General features: G+C 38.7%; 1 protein-coding gene across 19 annotated transcripts in view; it reads left to right on the top strand.

Moving 5' to 3' along the window:
- The window catches only part of ENOX2 (ecto-NOX disulfide-thiol exchanger 2), a 281,454-nt gene that overhangs the window by 138,454 nt on the left and 124,319 nt on the right, over nucleotides 1-18,681 (top strand). The window contains exon 1 of one of the 19 annotated variants that reach the window (XM_082609156.1): nucleotides 13,766-13,876. The exons of the other annotated variants lie outside the window; for them this stretch is intronic. Within the exon in view, the coding sequence (XP_082465282.1) occupies nucleotides 13,870-13,876 (7 nt within the window). The 5' untranslated portion in view covers nucleotides 13,766-13,869. Of the gene's footprint in view, nucleotides 1-13,765; nucleotides 13,877-18,681 lie in introns of those variants that run through there. 19 annotated transcript variants of the gene reach the window in all.

Below are 18,681 nucleotides of genomic sequence, written 5' to 3'. Positions count from 1 at the left end.
TTGAACAGGTACCTAACTTCTCTAAGCCATAGTTTCCTAGATCTGTAAAATGGAGAAAATCGCACCTACCTCATAGTATGATTTTGTAGATTACATGAAATAATCCATATTAAATTGCTTATTATGGAGACTGCATGGAATAATGAATCTAAAATTTTTATAAATAGAGAGCCCAGAAGTAAACCCATGTATGTATTGAGTTATGATGTATAAAAGAAGTAGCATGACAGATCAGTTGGAAATGTAGAGACTGTTTAATAAATGAAGCTGGAAAATAGTTATTCATGTGGAAAAAGATGAAAATAAATCATATCTCATACAGGATCAACTGAGTATAAGTTTCAAAAACAAAAATTTTAGACTCTTAGTAGAAAATGTCAGTGAATATCTTCCTAACTTTGGAATAGAAGCTGTCGTAAGGCTCAAAAACAATACACCTTAAAGCATGAGGAAAGACAAGTTACAAACTGGGAGAAAATATTCACAAAACACAACTGACAAAGAAATAATGTCAACAATACATAAAGGAGCTGTAAAAATTATTAAGAAAGCACAAGTAATCCCATAGAAAAATGGACAAAAGACATGAACAGACATTTCACAAAATTGAGAACACATATGGCCAATTAACTTATGAAGAGATTCAACATCATTATTAACTAGGAAAATGAAAATCAACTCATAATAAGATACCATTTTATATCCAATTGGTTGTCAAAACAAGTAAAAGGTGATAATACGAAGGAACCTTTCTTAATTGAGGTTCCTGGAGAGAACAAAGTGCTAATGCCCTAAGGTATCCATTACACGTAAAGAATTAGCTTCTCTTCTATGCATCTAGAATGGTACCATTTATGTATCATCCTTGAGAGAACAGAGGAGATCGTCACTCAGAAAGGCAAGTATTAGAGAAGATGCAGAGTCACATGATTTCTTATATATTACTATTAGGAATATATATATATTGCTGCAAAGTCTTTGAGTTGCATTTTGACATTATCTCCTGAAGTTGAACATTCATATACCCTATGACACAAAAATTCTCCTAGATACATACCTAAGAGAAACTTACTCATGCATAACAGGAGACACATATAACTATGTTTATAACTGCACAGTTCACAGTACAAAAATCTAGAAACAACCTAAATTCCATCAATGTTAATAATGGATTAATAAACCATGGTATATTCATACAGTGGAATATTACGCAGTATTCAGAACAAATGAACTACAGCCACACAAAAAATATGGATTAATCTTAGCAATATAATATTAGATGAAAAAGTAAACCCTAAAAGATTACATAGAGCATATTATATTTTATAAAGTACAAAAGATATTTGTTTTATATTACATATAGGTGTAATAAAACTAATTTTATAAAGCAAAGAGATAATGAACACAGGATTCAAGATGACAGTTACCTTAGCTGAGAGGTGGGGTGAGGGAGCATGTAGGATGGGGGTGAAGGAATCCTTATACTTAGGTGGAGATTATTGTCAAGGTCTTAGTCTTTATTTGGGGACTGTGAATTTGAGGGTACTTATTATATTATTAAAAATAACTAACTAAATAACTAGGGGACCAGTGCTGAAAGTAGATCATGAACTAAGTATCATGATTAATACAATTGCATGCACCTGAGAGCCTCAAATAAATACATGTAAAACAAAGTACTTAGCCCTGTGCTTTTGGTGCAAAATAAGACTGGGTAAATGGCAGTTGTCATTGCTAGCATTTCTTCTTTCTCCAACCCCTCTTCATTTTACCTCCTGTCAAGGAATCATAATTTTCATGTTGTGCCTGAGAATTAATTATTAGAAATATTAATTTACATGAGGTCACTCCAAATGACTGAGAGAACGAGGTTCAAAATTCAGTAGTTCCTGGGCTTCCCTGGTGGCGCGGTGGTTGAGAGTCCGCCTGCCGATGCAGGGGACACAGGTTTGTGCCCTGGTCCAGGAAGATCCCACATGCCGCGGAGCGGCTGGGCCCGTGAGCCATGGCTGCTGAGCCTGCGCGTCTGGAGCCTGTGCTCCGCAATGGGAGAGGCCACAACAGTGAGAGGCCCGTGTACCGCAAAAAAAAAAAAAAAAAAAAAAAAAAAAAAAAAAAAATTCAATAGTTCCTGAGTTTTCAACCTTTTTTAAATCCATTAGACCTCTTTCATTGAATTATGCTTTTTTTGTAATTATCAAAGTACTCTGCACATGTACTTCTAGGATGTTACCAATACCAAAAAGCTTTAACCTCTGCATATTATGACTTTGGTACTCAAAATCATAATAGTAATTTAATATAATAGCGGCAGATGGTACTGAGTTAGGGCACTCTGCTAGAAGATTATAGTATGTGATGAATGGGTAGTTAGAGAAAAAAACTTGTGCTCTTAGCCTGGATCTGTAAGTCTGTTAGCTATGATTATTTATTTACTAGACTTTACATAGTACCTTTTTTTCATTCCCTGCCACAAACATTCCTCTATTCCCATTATCAAAAGAGCTGAACTATAATTTCTTAGGAGAACAAGTTTTTAACGTCACAGTGGGAGTAAAAATGACTTGGAGGTGACTGTCTGATATCAGTGTGTTTTTAAGGTGGAGGGTTTAGTGTAGGAAAAGGAAAACAGAAGGACTAGCAGAAGATGAAACTGTATGAAAGAAAATGGTAAGGGTAAGAAAGACAGGGTAGTACAGGGAGAAAAACATAGGAATGAGAAGCCAAAAGACCTGGAGTTTAGTCTAAGCTTTTGCCTTCATATCATTGTTTGACCTTAGGCAAGTTATTTATCTTCTCTAAGTCTTCATTTTCTGGGACAAAGTGAAGATATTAGGCTATATAAGCATGCTTAAGTCCCTTTAAGCATGAGCATCTTAAAATTAAAGACAAATAGGGGGACTTCTAGGAAGATGGAGTAGACATAGTTTTCCCTATTACTCCCACTAAGTACAACTAAAAGCTCTGGATATTATATTTAAAAATTAATAAGAAGACTGAAAGGTAAAGAGGAGAAGACAGACTGTCTAGGAAGCTTGAGACCTGAAGAATGACATGGTGGTGAGTTCTGTGGGTTTTCTTTTTACCTCATATATCTCACACTTGGAGCTGAAGAAGCTGGCAACTCATAAACACCAATGGGTACAGATCCAAAAAAAGCCCAAACAAAAGCCTGCTCTCTCTAGCCAAAGGACCAGGAAAGAGCAGCCTAGTAAGATGGAAAACTTACAGACAATACAGCTAAGTGCTCTGCTCCAGCCAAACAGCACAGAAAAAACTGCTGCCCTGTTCCCACCCACTCCCAGCCAAGAGGGGAGCCTAGATTTCCATCTGCCGCAAGGCTCTAATGAGGCGCTCCAGTGCCTTTGCCAGGGACTCCTGCCAGGATAGTGTCAGAGAATACAAGGTACCTAGCTGGAACTTTCATCTCCACTAGCCAGCAATAAACCACCACCACCCCAGATTTTTTAGGGTACGCCATCTGGGGAGCTTGGACTTCTACTCCTCTCTGACAATTGAAAGTTATAAGGCTGCCCCTCCTCATTGTTGTGTCAGAGGAGGTAATAGAGATTCATGACTGTCATCATCACCCAGGAGTAACAAGGCCGCCCCCAGCAGGTGTCAATGGAGACTACATGAGGAGCTGGAACTCAGACCCCTGCCTGTCAGTAGTAATGAGGATACCACCTCCCTCAGATGTCAATGGAGGCTAAGTGGGGAACCTGGACTTCTACTTCCACCTAGCAGTAATGGGGCAATGCCACCTTACCCCTACTAGAAAGATGTTAAACAATTCCAACTAAAACAGAAAGTTTAAATAAGATCCAAAGTCTCATAACATAATATGCAAAATCTACAGGTTTCAACTGAAAGTCACTCATACCAAGAACCATGAAGATTTCAAACTGAATGAGAAACAACTATCAGTAGATGCAAACACTGAGATGACAGAGATGTTAGAATTATCTGATAAAGATTTCAAAGCAGCCATGATAAAAATCTTTCAATGAGAAATTATGAACGTGCTTGTCAGATAGATGGTTTGCAAGTATTTTCTCACATTCTGTTGGTTGCCTTTTTCATTTTTCTGTGCAGAAGTTTTCTAGTTTGATGTAATCTCACTTATTTATTTTTTGCCTTTGTTGTTTGCGCTTTTGGTGTCATATCCAAAAATTTGTTACCAAGACCAACGTAAAGGAGTTCTTTCCCTATATTTTCTTCTTTAATAATTTCAGGTCATACATTTCAGTCTTTAATACATTTTAAGTTAATTTTGTGAAAGATATAAGATAGGGATCCAATTTCATTATTTTGCATGTCCAGTGTTCCCAACACCACTTATTGAAGAGACTATTATTTCCCCATTGAATATTGTTGGCTCCTTTTTCAAACGTTAGTTGACCATAGATGTAGGGGTATATTTCTGATTCATTGGTTCCATTGGTCTATGTGTTCCATTGGTCTATGTGTCTGTTTTTATGCCAATATCACACCGTTTTGATTGATATAGCGTTGTAATACAGTTTGAAATCAGGAAGTGTAATGCCTCCAGCTTTGTTCTTCTTTCTCAGGATTGCTTTGGCTATTCAAGTTCTATGTTGGTTCCATACGAATTTTAGGATCGTGTTTTATATTTCTGTGAAAAATAGGAAATTGATAGGGATCACATTGAATCTATAGATGGCTTTAGGTAGCCTGGACATTTAAAAAATATTAACTCTTATGATTCATGAACACAGGATAACTTTCCATTTGTGTTTTCTTCAATTTCTTTCATCACTGTCTTATGGTTTTTTGGTATATAGATCTTTCATTTCATTGGTTCAATTTATTCCTAAGTATTTTATTATTTTTGATGCTATTGTAAATAGGATTGTTTTCTTCATTTCTTTTTCAGATAGTTCATTGTTAATATATAGAAATGCAACTGATTTTTGTATGTTGATTTTGTATCCTGCACCTTTACTGAATTCATTTATTAGTTCTAACAGGGTTTTGGTGGAATCTTTAGGATTTTCTATATATAACATCATGTCATCAACAGAGACAATTTTACTTCTTCCTTTCTGATTTGGAAGCTTGTTTTTTTTTTTTTTGCCTAATTGTCCTGGCTAGGACTTCTAGTACTATGTTGAATAGGAGTGGTGAGAGTGGACACTATTATCTGGTTCCTGATCTTAGAGGGAAAACTGTCAGCCTTCACTGTTGAGTATGTTTTTAGCTGTGGGCTTGTCATATATGACTTCTATTATGTTGATGTATGTTCCTTTTATACGCAATTTGTTGAGAGGTTTTTTGTTTTTTTTAACATCTTTATATTGAGAGTTTTTATAAGGAAAGATGTTGGATTTCATCAAATGCTGTTTCTATATCTGTTGAGATGATCACATGATTTTTATCTTTCATTCTATTAATGTGGTGTATCACATTTCTTGGTTAGCCTATATTGAACCATCATGCATCCTAGGGATAAATACCCCATGGTCATGGTGTATGATCCCTTAAATGTGCTGTTGAATTCAGTTTGCTAGTATTTTGTTGAGAATTTTTGCATTCACATTCACCAGGGATATTTGCCTGTAGTTTTCTTTTCTTGTAGTGTCTTTATCTAGCTTTGATATCAGGGTAATGCTAGCCTTGTAAAATGAGTCTGGAAGTGTTCCCTCTTATTCCATTTTTTAGAAGAGTTTGAGAATAATTAGCATTAATTCTTATATAAATGTTTGGTAGCATTCACCCGTGAAGCAATCTGGTTTGGGCTTTTCTTTCTTGAGAGGTTTTTTTTTGTTTGTTTTTTTTTTTTTTTTGTAGTATGTGGGCCTCTCACTGCTGTGGCCTCTCCCGTCGCAAAGCACAGGCTCCAGACGCGCAGGCCCATCAGCCATGGCCCACAGGCCCAGCTGCTCCACGGCATGTGGGATCCTCCCAGACCGGGGCACGAACCCGCGTCCCCTGCACCGGCAGGCGGACTCTCAACCACTGTGCCACCAGGGAAGCTCTCTTGAGAGGTTTTTGATTACTGATTCAATCACCATATTTGTTATTGGTCTGTTCTGGTTTTCTGTTACTTCATGATTCAGTCTTGGTAGGTTGTACATTTCCAGGAATGTATTCATTTCACCTAAGTTGTCCAATTTGTTGGCATATAACTGTTCATAATAGTCTCTTACGATCCTTTATATTTCTGTGGTATCACTTGTAATGTCTCCTCTTTCATATCTTTATTTATTTGAGTCCTCTTTTACTTAGTCTAACTGAAGGTTTGTCAGTTTTGTTTATCTTTTCAAAATTCCAACTCTTAGTTTCAATGATCTTCTCTATTGTTTTTCTCTCCTATATTTATTTCTGCTCTGATCTTGTTATCTACTTACTTTCTGCTGACTTTGAGCTTAGTTTGTTTTTTTCTAGTTCTTGAAGTGTAAAATTAGGTTGTTTATTTGAGGACTTTTTTCTTTTTTTTCTTTTTTCTTTTTTTTTTTTTTTTGTGGTACATGTGCCTCTCACTTGTGGCCTCTCCCATTGCGGAGCACAGGCTCCAGACACGCAGGCTGAGCGGCCATGGCTCACGGGCCCAGCTGCTCCGCAGCATGTGGGATCTTCCCGGACTGGGGCACGAACCCATGTCCCCTGCCTTGGCAGGCGGACTCTCAACCACTGCACCACCAGGGAAGCCCGAGGCCTTTTTTCTTAATGTTGTATTTCCATATTTCTTCATTTCAAGATATTTTTTCATTTCCCCTTTGATTTCATCTTTGATCTATTGTTTCTTTAGGAGTGCATTGTTTAGTTTCCATATATTTGTGAATTTTTTGTTTTCCTTCTGTTATTGATTTCTCTTTTCATAGCACTGTGGTTGGAAAAGATACTTGGTATGATTTCTGTCTTTTAAAATTTACTGAGACTTATTTTGTGACCTAACATATGATCTCTCCTGGAGAATGTTTCATGTGCACTTGAAAAGGATGTGTATTTGGGGGCTATTGGGTGTAATGTTCTACATACATCTGTTAGGGCCATTTGGTCTAAAAGTATAGTTCAAGTCCAATATTTCCTTGTTGATCTGCTGTCTGGCTGATCTATCCATTGTTGAGAGTGTGTTATAGAAGTCCCTTACTATTATTGTATTGTTGTCTATAACTCCCATCAAATCTATTAGTATTTGCTTAATATACTTCAGTGCTTGAGTGTTGGGTGCATATATATTTACAATTTTTATATCCTCTTGATGAGTTGACTCCTTTATCATTATATAATGACCTTTTTGTCTCTTGTCACAGTTTTTGACTTATAGTCTATTTTATCTGATATAAGTATGGCTACCTCTATTCTCTTTAGGTTTCAATTATGTGGAATATGTTTTTTCATCCCTTCACTCTGAGCCTATTTGTGTCCTTGAAGCTGAAGCGAGTCTCTTTTAGGTAGCATATAGTTGGGTCTTGTTTTTTAATCCATTCAGCCACTTTATGCCTTTTGATTGGAGAGTTTACTCCATTTACATTTAAAGTGATTGTTGATAGGTAAGGACTTGCTATTACACCTTGTTAATTGTTTTCTGGCTATTTTGTAGTTTCTTTCTTCCTTCCTTCCTCTCTTACTGTCTTCCTTTGTGAATTGATGATTTTCGCTAATGGTATATTTTTATTCTTTCCTCTTATCTTGTTTGTATCTACTATAGGTTTCTGTTTTGTGGTTACCCTGAGGCTTACTTCAGATATCTTATAGATGTAACAGTCTATTTTAAACTGATAACAAGTTAACTTTGATCTCATACTAAAACTCTACCCTTTACTCCCCCCAACCAACATTTTGTTTTTGATGTCACAGTTTACATGATTTTATGTTGTGTATCCATTAAAAATTACTGTAGCTTTATTTTTTAACCATAGATATTTTTTGAAAGAATGGCATTTTTATTTTATTTATTTATTTATTTATTTATTTATTTATTTATTTATTTGGCTGCCTTGGGTCTTCTTTGCTGCGCATGGGCTTTCTCCAGTTGCGGTGAGCAGGGGCTACTCTTCGTTGCGGTGTGTGGGCTCCTCATTGCAGTGGCTTTTCTTGTTGTGGAGCATGAGCTCTAGGCATGTGGGCTTCAGTAGTTGTGGCACATGGGCTCAGTAGTTATGGCTCATGGGCTCCAGACCGCAGGCTCAGTAGTTGTGGCACACAGGCTTAGTTGCTCCGCAGCATGTGGGATCTTCCTGGACCAGGGATTGAACCCATGTCCCCTGCATTGGCAGGCAGATTCTTAACCACTGCACTACCAGGGAAGTCCCTAACCATAGATATTTTAATACTTCTGTCCTTTAACCTTTATACTAGAGTTAAGCGTTTAACACACTGCCATATTACAGTATTAGAGTATTCTGAATCTGACTATATATTTACCTTTACAGATATGTGGTATATTTTCACATGTTTTCCTGTTACTAGGTAGCATACTTTCATTTCAACTTGAAGAACTCCTTTCAGCATTTCTTTTTTTTTATACTCTTTTCCATTATGGTTCATCACAGGATATTGAATATAGTTCCCTGTGCTATACAGTAGGACCTTGTTTATCCATCCTATATATAATAGTTTACATCTGCTTTTCCCACACCCCCCTCCCACTTGGCAACCACAAGTCTGTTCTCTATGTCTGTGAGTCTGTTTCTGTCTTGTAGATGGGTTCATTTGTGTCATATTTTAGATTCCACATATAAGTGATATCATATGGTATTTGTCTTTCTCTTTCTGACTTACTTCACTTAGTATGATAGTCTCTAGTTTCATCCATGTTACTGCAAATGGCATTATTTTATTCTTTTTCATGGCTGAGTAGTATTCCATTGTATATATGTACCACATTTTCTTTATCCATTCATCTGTCGATGGACATTTAGGTTGTTTCCATGTTTTGGCTATTGTGAATAGTGCTTCTATGAATATAGGGGTGCATGTATCTTTTTGAATTATAGTTTTGTCTGGGTATATGCCCAGGAGTAGGATTGCTGTATCATAAGGTAATTCTATTTTTAGTTTTCTGAGGAACCGCCACACTGTTTTCCATAGTTGCTGCACCAACTTAACATTCCCACCAACAGTGTAGGAGGGTTCCGTTTTCTCCAGATCCTCTCCAGCATTTGCTATTTGTAGACTTTTTAATGATGACCATTCTGACCGGTGTGAGGTGGTACCTCATTGTAGTTTTGATTTGCATTTCTCTAATAATTAGTGATGTTGAGCATCTTTTCATGTGCTTACTGGCCATCCATATGTCTTCTTTGGAGAAATGTCTATTAAGGTCTTCTTCCCATTTTCAGTTGGGTTGTTTGCTTTTTTTGTTGTTGAGTTGTATGAGCTGTTTGTATATGTTGGAGATTAAGCCCTTGTCTGTTGCATCATTTGCAAATATTTTCTCCCATTCCATAGGTTGTCTTTTCCTTTTTTTTCTGGTTTCCTTTGCTGTGCAAAAGCTTGTAAGTTTGATTAGGTCCCATTTCTTTATTTTTGTTTTTATTTCTGTTGTCTTGGGAGACTGACCTAAGAAAATATTTGGTACGATTTATGTCAGAGAATGTTTTGCCTATGCTCTCTTCTAGGAGATTTATGGCATCACATTTTACGTTTAAGCCTTTAAGCCATTTTGAGTTTATTTTTGTGCATGGTATGAGGGTTTGTTCTAACTTCATTGATTTACATGCAGCCCTTTCAGCATTTCTTGTAAGGCAGATCTAGTGGTGGCAAAAATCCCTCAACTTTTGTTTGTTTGGGAAAGTTTTTATTGTAGCTTCATTTCTGAAGGACAACTTGCTCAGTAAAGTGCTCTTGGTTAGAAGTTTTTTCTCTCAGCACTTTGAATATATCATCCCATTCTCCTGGCCTGCAAGATTTCTGCTAAGAAATCTGCTTATAGCCTTGTGGGGGTCCCCTTGTATGAGACAATTTTTTTTCTAGCTACTTTAAAAATTCTCTCTTTGTCTTGATATCAGTTTTTTTTTTGTTTTTTGTTTTTTGCTTTTTGCAGTATGCGGGCCTCTCACTGTTGCAGCCTCTCCCGTTGTGGAGCACAGGCTCCGGATGCGCAGGCTCAGCGGCCATGGCTCATGGGCCCAGCTGCTCCGCGGCATGTGGGATCTTCCCGGACCGGGGCACGAACCCGTGTCCCCTGCATCGGCAGGCGGACTCTCAACCACTGCGCCACCAGGGAAGCCCGATCATATGGTTTTTATTCTTCAATTTGTTAATATGGTGTATCACATTGATTGATTTGCATATATTGAAGAATCCTCGCATCCCTGGGATAAATCCCACTTGATCATGGTGTATGATCCTGTTAATGTGTTGTTGGATTCTGTTTGCTAGTATTTTGTTGAGGATTTTCGCATCTATATTTATCAGTGATATTGGTCTGCAATTTTCTTTTTTTTGTAGTATCTTTGTCTGGTTTTGTTATCAGGGTGATGGTGGCCTCATAGAATGAATTTGGGTGTGTTCCTTCCTCTGCAATTTTTTGGAAGAGTTTGAGAAGGATGTGTTTTAGCTCTTCTCTAAATGTTTGGCAGAATTCACCTGTGAAGACATCTGGTCCTGAACTTTTCTTTGTTGGAAGATTTTTAATCACAGTTTCAATTTCATTACTTGTGATTGGTCTGTTCATATTTTCTATTTCTTCCTGGTTCAGCCTTGGAATGTTATACCTTTCTAAGAATTTGTCCATTTCTTCCAGGTTGTCCATTTTATTGGCATAGAGTTGCTTGTAGTAGTCTCTTATGATGCTTTGTGTTTCTGCAGTGTCCATTGTAACTTCTTTTTCATTTCTAATTCTATTGATTTGAGTCCTCTTCCTCTTTTTCTTGATGAGTCTGGCTAAAAGCTTATCAATTTTGCTTATCTTCTCAAAGAACCAGCTTTTAGTTTTATTGATTTTTGCTGTTGTTTTCTTTGATTCTATTTCATTTATTTCTGATCTGATTTTTATGATTTCTTTCCTTCTACTAACTTTGGGTTTTGTTTGTTCTTCTTTCTCTAGTTCCTTTTGCTGTAAGGTTAGATTGTTTATTTGATTTTTCTTGTTTCTTGAGGTAGGATTCTATTGGTATAGACTTCCCATTTAGAATTGCTTTTGCTGCATCCCATAGGTTTTGGATCATTGTGTTTTTGTTTTTATTTGTCTCTAGGTAATTTTTGATTTCCTATTTGATTTCTTCAATGATCTCTTGGGTCTTTAGTAATGTATTGTTTAGCCTCCATGTGTTTGTTATGTTTTTTCCCTGTAATTTATTTCTAATCTCATAGCTTTATGGTTGGAAAAGATGCTTGATATGATTTCAATTTTCTTAAATTTACCAGGTCTTGATTTGTGACCCAAGATGTGGTCTATCCTGGAGAATGTTCTGTGTGCACTTGAGACAAAAGTATAACCTGCTGCTTTTAGATGGAATGTCCTATAAATATCAATTAAATCTGTCTGGTCTTTTGTGTCATTTAAAGCTTGTGTTTCCTTATTAATTTTCTGTCTGGATGATCTGTCGATTGGTGTAAATGAGGTATTAAAATCCCCCACTATTATTGTGTTACTGTTAATTTCCTCTTTTATAGCTGTTAGCATTTGCCTTATATATTGAGGTGCTCCTATGTTGGGTGCATGTATATTTATAATTGTTATATCTTCTTCTTGGATTGATCCCTTGATTATTATGTAGTGTCCTTCCTTGTCTCTTGTAACATTCTTTATTCTAAAGTCTATTTTATCTGATATGAGTATTGCTACTCCAGCTTTCTTTTGATTTCCATTTGCACAGAATATCTTTTTCCATCCCCTCACTTTCAGTCTGTATGTGTCCCTAGGTCTGAAGTGGGTCTCTTGTAGACAGCATATATATGGGTGCTGTTTTTGGATCCATTCAGCCAGCCTGTGTATTTTGGTTAGAGCATTTAATCCATTAACATTTAAGGTAATTATCGATATGTATGTTCCTATGACCATTTTCTTAATTGTTTTGGGTTTGTTTTTGTAGGTCCTTTTCTTTTCTTCTGTTTCCCACTTAGAGAAGTTCCTTTAGCATTTGTTGTAGAGCTAATTTGGTGTTTCTGAATTCTTCTAGCTTTTGCTTGTCTGTAAAGCTTATGATTTCTCTGTTGTATCTGAATGAGATCCTTGCCAGGTAGAGTAATCTTGGTTGTCAGTTGTTCCCTTTCATCACTTTAAATATATCGTGCCACTCCCTTCTGGCTTGTAGAGTTTATGCTGAGAAATGAGCTGTTAACCTTATGGAAGTTCCCTTTTATGTTATTTGTCATTTTTCCCTTGCTGCTTTTAATAATTTTTCTTTGTCTTTAATTTTTTGTCAGTTTGATTACTATGTGTCACGGCATGTTTCTCCTTGGGTTTATCCTGCCTGGGACTTTCTGCACTTCCTGGACTTGGGTGGCTATTTCCTTTCCCATGTTAGGGAAGTTTTTGACTAGTCTCTTCAAATATTTTCTCTGGTCCACTCACTCTCTCTTCTCCTTCTGGGACTCCTATAATGCTAATGTTGGTGCATTTAATGTTGTCCCAGAGGTCTCTTAGGCTGTCTTCATTTCTTTTCATTCTTGTTTTCTTTATTCTGTTCTGCAGCAGTGAATTCCACCATTCTGTCTTCCAGGTCACTTATCCATTTTTCTGCCTCAGTTATTCTGCTATTGATTCCTTCTAGTGTAGTTTTCATTTCAGTTATATTGTTCATCTCTGTTTGTTTGTTCTTTAGTTCTTCTAGGTATTTGTTCTTTAATTCTTCTCGGTCTTTGTTAAACATTTCTTGCATCTTCTCAATATTTGCCTCCATTCTTTTTCTGAAGTCCTGGATCATCTTCACTATCATTATTCTGAATTCTTTTTCTGGAAGGTTGCCTATCTCCACTTCATTTAGTTGTTTTTCTGGGGTTTTATCTTGTTCCTTCATCTGTTACGTAGTCCTCTGCCTTTTCATTTTGTCTGTCTTACTGTGAATGTGGTTTTTGTTCCACAGGCTGCAGGATTGTAGTTCTTCTTGCTTCTGCTGTCTGCCCTCTTATGGATGAGGCTATCTAAGAGGCTTGTGCATGCTTCCTGATGGGAGGCAGTGGTGGTGGGTAGAGCTGGGTGTTGGTCTGGTGGGCAGAGCTCAGTAAAACTTCAGTCCATTTGTCTGCTCATGGGTGGGGCTGAGTTCCCTTCCTGTTGGTTGTTTGGCCTGAGGCAACCCAGCCACTGGAGCCTATAGGCCCTTTGTTTGGGCTAATGGCAGCCCTCGGGAGGGCTCACGCCAAGGAGTACTTCCTAGAACTTCTGCTGCTAGTGTCCTTGTCCCCATGGTGAGCCACAGCCACCACCTGCCTCTGCAGGAGACCCTCCATCTCTAGCAGGTAGGTCTGGTTCAGTGTCCCATAGGGTCACTGCTCCTTCCCCCTGAGTCCTGATGCACACACTACTTTGTGTGTGCCCTCCAAAGTGGAATCTCTGTTTCCCCCACACCTGTTGAAGTCCTGCAATCAAATCCTGCTAGCCTTCAAAGTCTGATTCTCTGGGAATTCCTTCTCCCATTGCGCGTCCCCCAGGTTGGGAAGCCTGATGTGGGGCTCAGACCCTTTGCTCCAGTGGGTTGACTTCTGTGGTATAATTGTTCTCCAGTTTGTGAGTCACCCACCCAGTGGTTATGGGATTTGATTTTATTGTGATTGCACCCCTCCTTCCATCTCATTGCGCCTTCTCCTTAGTCTTTGGATGTGGAGTATATTTTTTGGTGAGTTCCAGTGCCTTCCTGTTGATGATTGTTCAGCAGTTAGTTGTGATTCCAGTGCTCTTACAAGAGGGAATGAGTGCACATCCTTCTACTCTGCCATCTTGAACCAATCTTCTCCATGACAGGTTATTTTTTTACTGCCTATCTAGCTTTGTTGCAGAAAAGGTGAATGTGTAGGAATTAAACAGGATGGGTCCTGGAAATATTTTGTGTAAATTATATGGATCTTCCCCCCGAAGTCAGTATTCCTTATTATATGACCTTGTTCTTTCACCTGTACAGCTTGAACAAAATGCATTCTGTATGACGGCAGGGGTGAAGAGCATGAGTTTGTGAGGGAGCAAGCATGTGTATGAATGAGCACAGGCATGCTAAAGCTGGCAAGATTAAGGGAGCAGGGACAAGACAGGTGTTAAGGATAGATGAATGTTGCCACATACCTACAGGGAATTTGCCATTTTCATTCCAAACAAATCTTGAAGACAAAGAAAATGGAAGAGTGAGTAAATAAGATTTGTGCCTCTAAAGGTGAAGATTCATTTACCACAGTGCAGGGTACATTATGCCAAGATATTTGGAAGTAATGCCTTTTGCATGAATAAATATGCTTTGTGCTTCCACAGTTTTCATCTTTTTCAGAGGATAACCATTGCCAATTGCTTTGCCTAGCTAATAAGTTAGAAATTTTATGCTACGGGCTGTTTTCTCAGGTCTGAAGTCAATTTGCTGATTGATGTTCTTGGTTTTCCCCCATAGGCCCCCACCCTCAGCTCCCCATCCAGAAAATGGGAACAATAGGCCAAATTATATTCATTGAACACAGTTTTAAGCATGAGATCCACTCAGTCTGGTGAAAGTATTAATGAGCTTGACAATAGTCAAGTTACAAACCCAAAATTCCAGAAATGTAAAACACAAGTATACACTAATACAGTTCTCCTTCAGAAGCTACACAGGACAAGGAGCTTCAAAGAGGAAATCAAGGTTGAACAGTGTTTGAGAGTCCCTCAGTGTGGGAGATGACTTTGCCACAAATTGCATCCAAAGAAAGTACACTATCCACGGACAGTATTCTGAGGCAAAGTACAACATCCATGGACAGCATTCCTAGGGAAGGTAGAACATGCATAGACAGCATTCCCAAGAAAGATACCATATCCATGAACACCATTCCCAGGAAAAGTACAGCATCCTCAGATAGTAATTTGAAGCAAAGTGCACATCCCTATTGAAAAGTGTGGCACTCTAGCTAATAAGGGATCCAAGTCCTCATCTCTTTGTAGAAATGTCAACTACCCCAACTGTCTGATATGGGCAGCATTGGAGAAAGAATGAGAATGAAAGTTGTTCCTGAATTTATGTTTTCTGTTGTGATCCTGTGAGAGGTAAATAAGTCAATGAGAAAGCAGAGGTTTGAAGCTATCAGATTGGATTTAGAAATGTTTGAAAATCAACAGTTTATCCTCATGGATTTTTTTATTTCCTTGGTAACTTACAGATGTGACAAACTTTTGAGAATGAAAATTGTATCATGGAGCCTGATACAAACATGACCCCATGTGCTTTGCACTCAGAGACACATGGAATTCTAGAACCGTAGAACCATAAATGATCTTAGAGGTATAGCTTCATTTTTTTATTTTTTTGCAGTATGCGGGCCTCTTATTGTTGCGGCCTCTCCCGTTGCGGAGCACAGGCTCCGTACGCGCAGGCCCAGTGGCCATGGCTCACAGGCCCAGCCGCTCCGCAGCATGTGGGATCCTCCCAGACCGGGGCACGAACCCGTGTCCCCTGCATCAGCAGGTGGACTCTTAACCACTGCGCCACCAGGGAAGCCCTAGCTTCATTTTTTAGATAAGGAAACTGCCTAAAGAGTAGACCTGCTGTTTAGATGTTTTTATAACAATTTCAGTGACAACAATCGCAATAATAACAACAGTAGAAGTAATAATAGCTAATATTTTTTGAGTTCCTACTATGCCAGGTACTATTCTAAGACCTTTACATGGATTACTAATTTATTCCTCATAAGAACCCTCTGACATCATTTATTATCATAAGCTCCATTTTATAGACAAAGAAAGTGAGACACAGAGAGGTTTAATGACATTGTTCTTCTAATGCCTCTAAAGATTTCCTTATTATAGGGGCTTGGATGATAAGATTACCAAACTAGATTGTCAGGCAAAAATCAAGTGGTTGTTCTGATGTAATACATTCTGCTGAATTCTGGATTGCCCTATGTTTCAGTGAAAATATAATTTTCAAGGAAAATCTGTTCCGGTCTATATTTTATGTGGTCTGTTCCTTAACTCCTATTCCAATTATAATAGAGTTTCTTAACTTCCTTGACTTCTGGAAGCTTACTTAAGATATAAGACCAGTGAAGGGTTGACAAGACGTGCTTTGAGTACATAGATTTTGTTGTAGTTTTCAATAATGAACAAATAAGTAACAATGCTGAAAGCCATCACAGTTAGTGTATACTTGTGTTTTAAAGGTACCCAGTTGACATATTAGACTTATATTTCAGAAAGTCAGTATAATCCATGCATTTTTGTCAAGCCAGAGACTGAAAGTCTTTTCTCTGAGATACATGTGTTCAACTGGTAGAGGTTGGGAAGAGATTTACAGTTCAGCTTTTATAAAAGACTAGTGCTATTAACATCAATCTCCATAGCAGTTTCAAAGGAGAGGCAGAGAAGAACAGGTAGAAGAACAGATGGCCAGGGAAAGATAGACAGATAATTGGACAGAGGCAGGATGGGCAGATAAGGAAGGGCAGACCAAGAAAAAGAGACAGAGACAGGCAGATGGAAAAAAAGAGAGACAGAGGGAAACACAGATAGATAAAGGGATAGAGATCAACAGACAAATATAGAACAATGGAAGCATATCAAGAGAGATGGACAGATAGACACAGAGAGGCAGACAGGAGGAGAGGCAGACAAACTGGAAGACAAGATAGGGAGCCAGAAAAAGAAAGAAGACCAAAGATAGCAGTGAGGAACAGGGAGAGAGAGATGGAGACAGACTGAAGCAAATGGAAAAGACAGAATAAGGGAGAGAGTCTAAAAGAAAGAGAGAGAGAGAAAGGGGTACAGAGAAAAAGAGAGACTCAGAAACAGAGAGAGATAAAGAACTAGAGGAAGCCAGAAAGTGAGACCAAAACTGAGGGAGGAAGAGAGTCACAAAGAAAAAAGAGAGAATGAAATGGACACAGAGAGAGAAAGGAAGAGAGTCACTCTCATTGAAGAAAGAGAGAGCCTAAGATTCTGACACAATACTGAGGCAGATGAGTTGTAGAGAGAAGGGGAAGTAGAGCTAGAGACAGGAAGACAGAAGCAGAGAGAACATACAGAGTGAGTGAAGGAGAAGGAGCAATGGGCAGAGAGAGAAAAGAGGGAGGTGCACACAGAGCCAGAGTCAGACCAACATAGAGAGTAAAAGACACTACAAGAGACAGAAAAACAAAAAAGCAGACAGAAAGGTAGTGAGAGAGAGAAACAAATAGAGAGACAGAGAAACAGTTGGTCAGACAGAGTTATGTTGGAGAAGCAGGGGAGAGAGATAGTGAGCAAGAGATGGGGAGTTAGGGCTTCCCTGGTGGCGCAGTGGTTGAGGGCCCGCCTTCCGATGCAGGGGACACCGGTTCGTGCCCCAGTCCGGGAGGATCCCACATGCCGCGGAGCGGCTGGGCCCGTGAGCCGTGGCCGCTGATCCTGTGCATCCAGAGCCTGTGCTCCGCAACGGGAGAGGCCACAACAGTGAGAGGCCTGCGTAACTCAAAAAAAAAAAAAAGAGATGGGGAGTTAAATGGAGAGACGGAATGAGAGACAGACTCAGAGGCTGACAGGCAGCAAGATAGAAAGATGGAGAGGAACAAGCAAGGAGAGAGAAACAGAAAGAGACCAAAAGAAACTGGTGCAGAGAGATGGAGAGGCAGATCCAGAAAGAGAAAAACAGTTAGGAGAGCTGGAAAGAACATGCCAGAGACAGAGATACAGAGAGACTGATTGAGAGACATACTGGGACACACACACACTCAGGAAGACAGAGACAGAGGTAAAGGCCAACACAGAGAGAGAGATACAGAGGGACAGAGACATACCAGAAGAGACAAGGAAAGAGAGAGTGATCAACCAACTGACAGAGAGACAAACTGACAGAGATCAGAAAGACACGGAGCCAGATGAAAAGTGGAGAGAGAGAGAGAAAGTGAGCCAACTAAATGCACAGACAGAGAGACAGTTAGACAGACTGAGAGATGGCTGGGGGGAGAGAAAAATAGTGAGAAAGGAGTCAGTGACAGATATGGGGACTGACAGCTAAGACAGAGCTCCAGAGAGGAACTGAAAAAGAGAGAGAAGGAGAAAGGGAGAGGAAACAGAGAGGGAGGGGGAGGGAGGGGGAGGAAGAACAAACAAATAGAGACATGACAGAGACACACTGATACGAAAAGACCAATAGAAAAGTAGTCAGAAACGAGCAATTGGACAGAAAGACTCAATCTGTCAGAAGGAAACAGAGGGAAATAAAAAGAGAGAAAAAGATGGATGTTAACTAGACTTATTGCAGTGATCGTTTCACAATATATACAAATATCGAATCATTATGTCGTATGCCTGAAACAAATTTAATGTTATATGTCAATTATTTCTCAATTGTAAAAGTATGAAAATCAAAAGAGAGAGAGAGAAAGAAACAGAAAAACAGACTGGGAGGAAAGATTTGCAAAATTTGCAAACCAGATATCTGGTAAGGGTGTAGCATGCAAAACATATAAAGAATTCTTACAACTCAACAACAAAAAGACAACTCAATCGAAAAATGGGTTAAGTACTTGAACAGGCATTTCTCCAAAGAAGATATACAAATGGCCACTAAGCATGTGAAAGGAAACTCAACATCATTAGTCATTAGGGAAATG

The sequence above is a fragment of the Mesoplodon mirus genome (genome assembly GCF_964341445.2).
Source record: "Mesoplodon mirus genome assembly, chromosome: X".
In the NCBI taxonomy this organism is placed as follows: domain Eukaryota; kingdom Metazoa; phylum Chordata; class Mammalia; order Artiodactyla; family Ziphiidae; genus Mesoplodon; species Mesoplodon mirus.
Note: the sequence above shows the minus strand (reverse complement) of the source record. Positions and strands in the feature narration are given on the sequence as shown.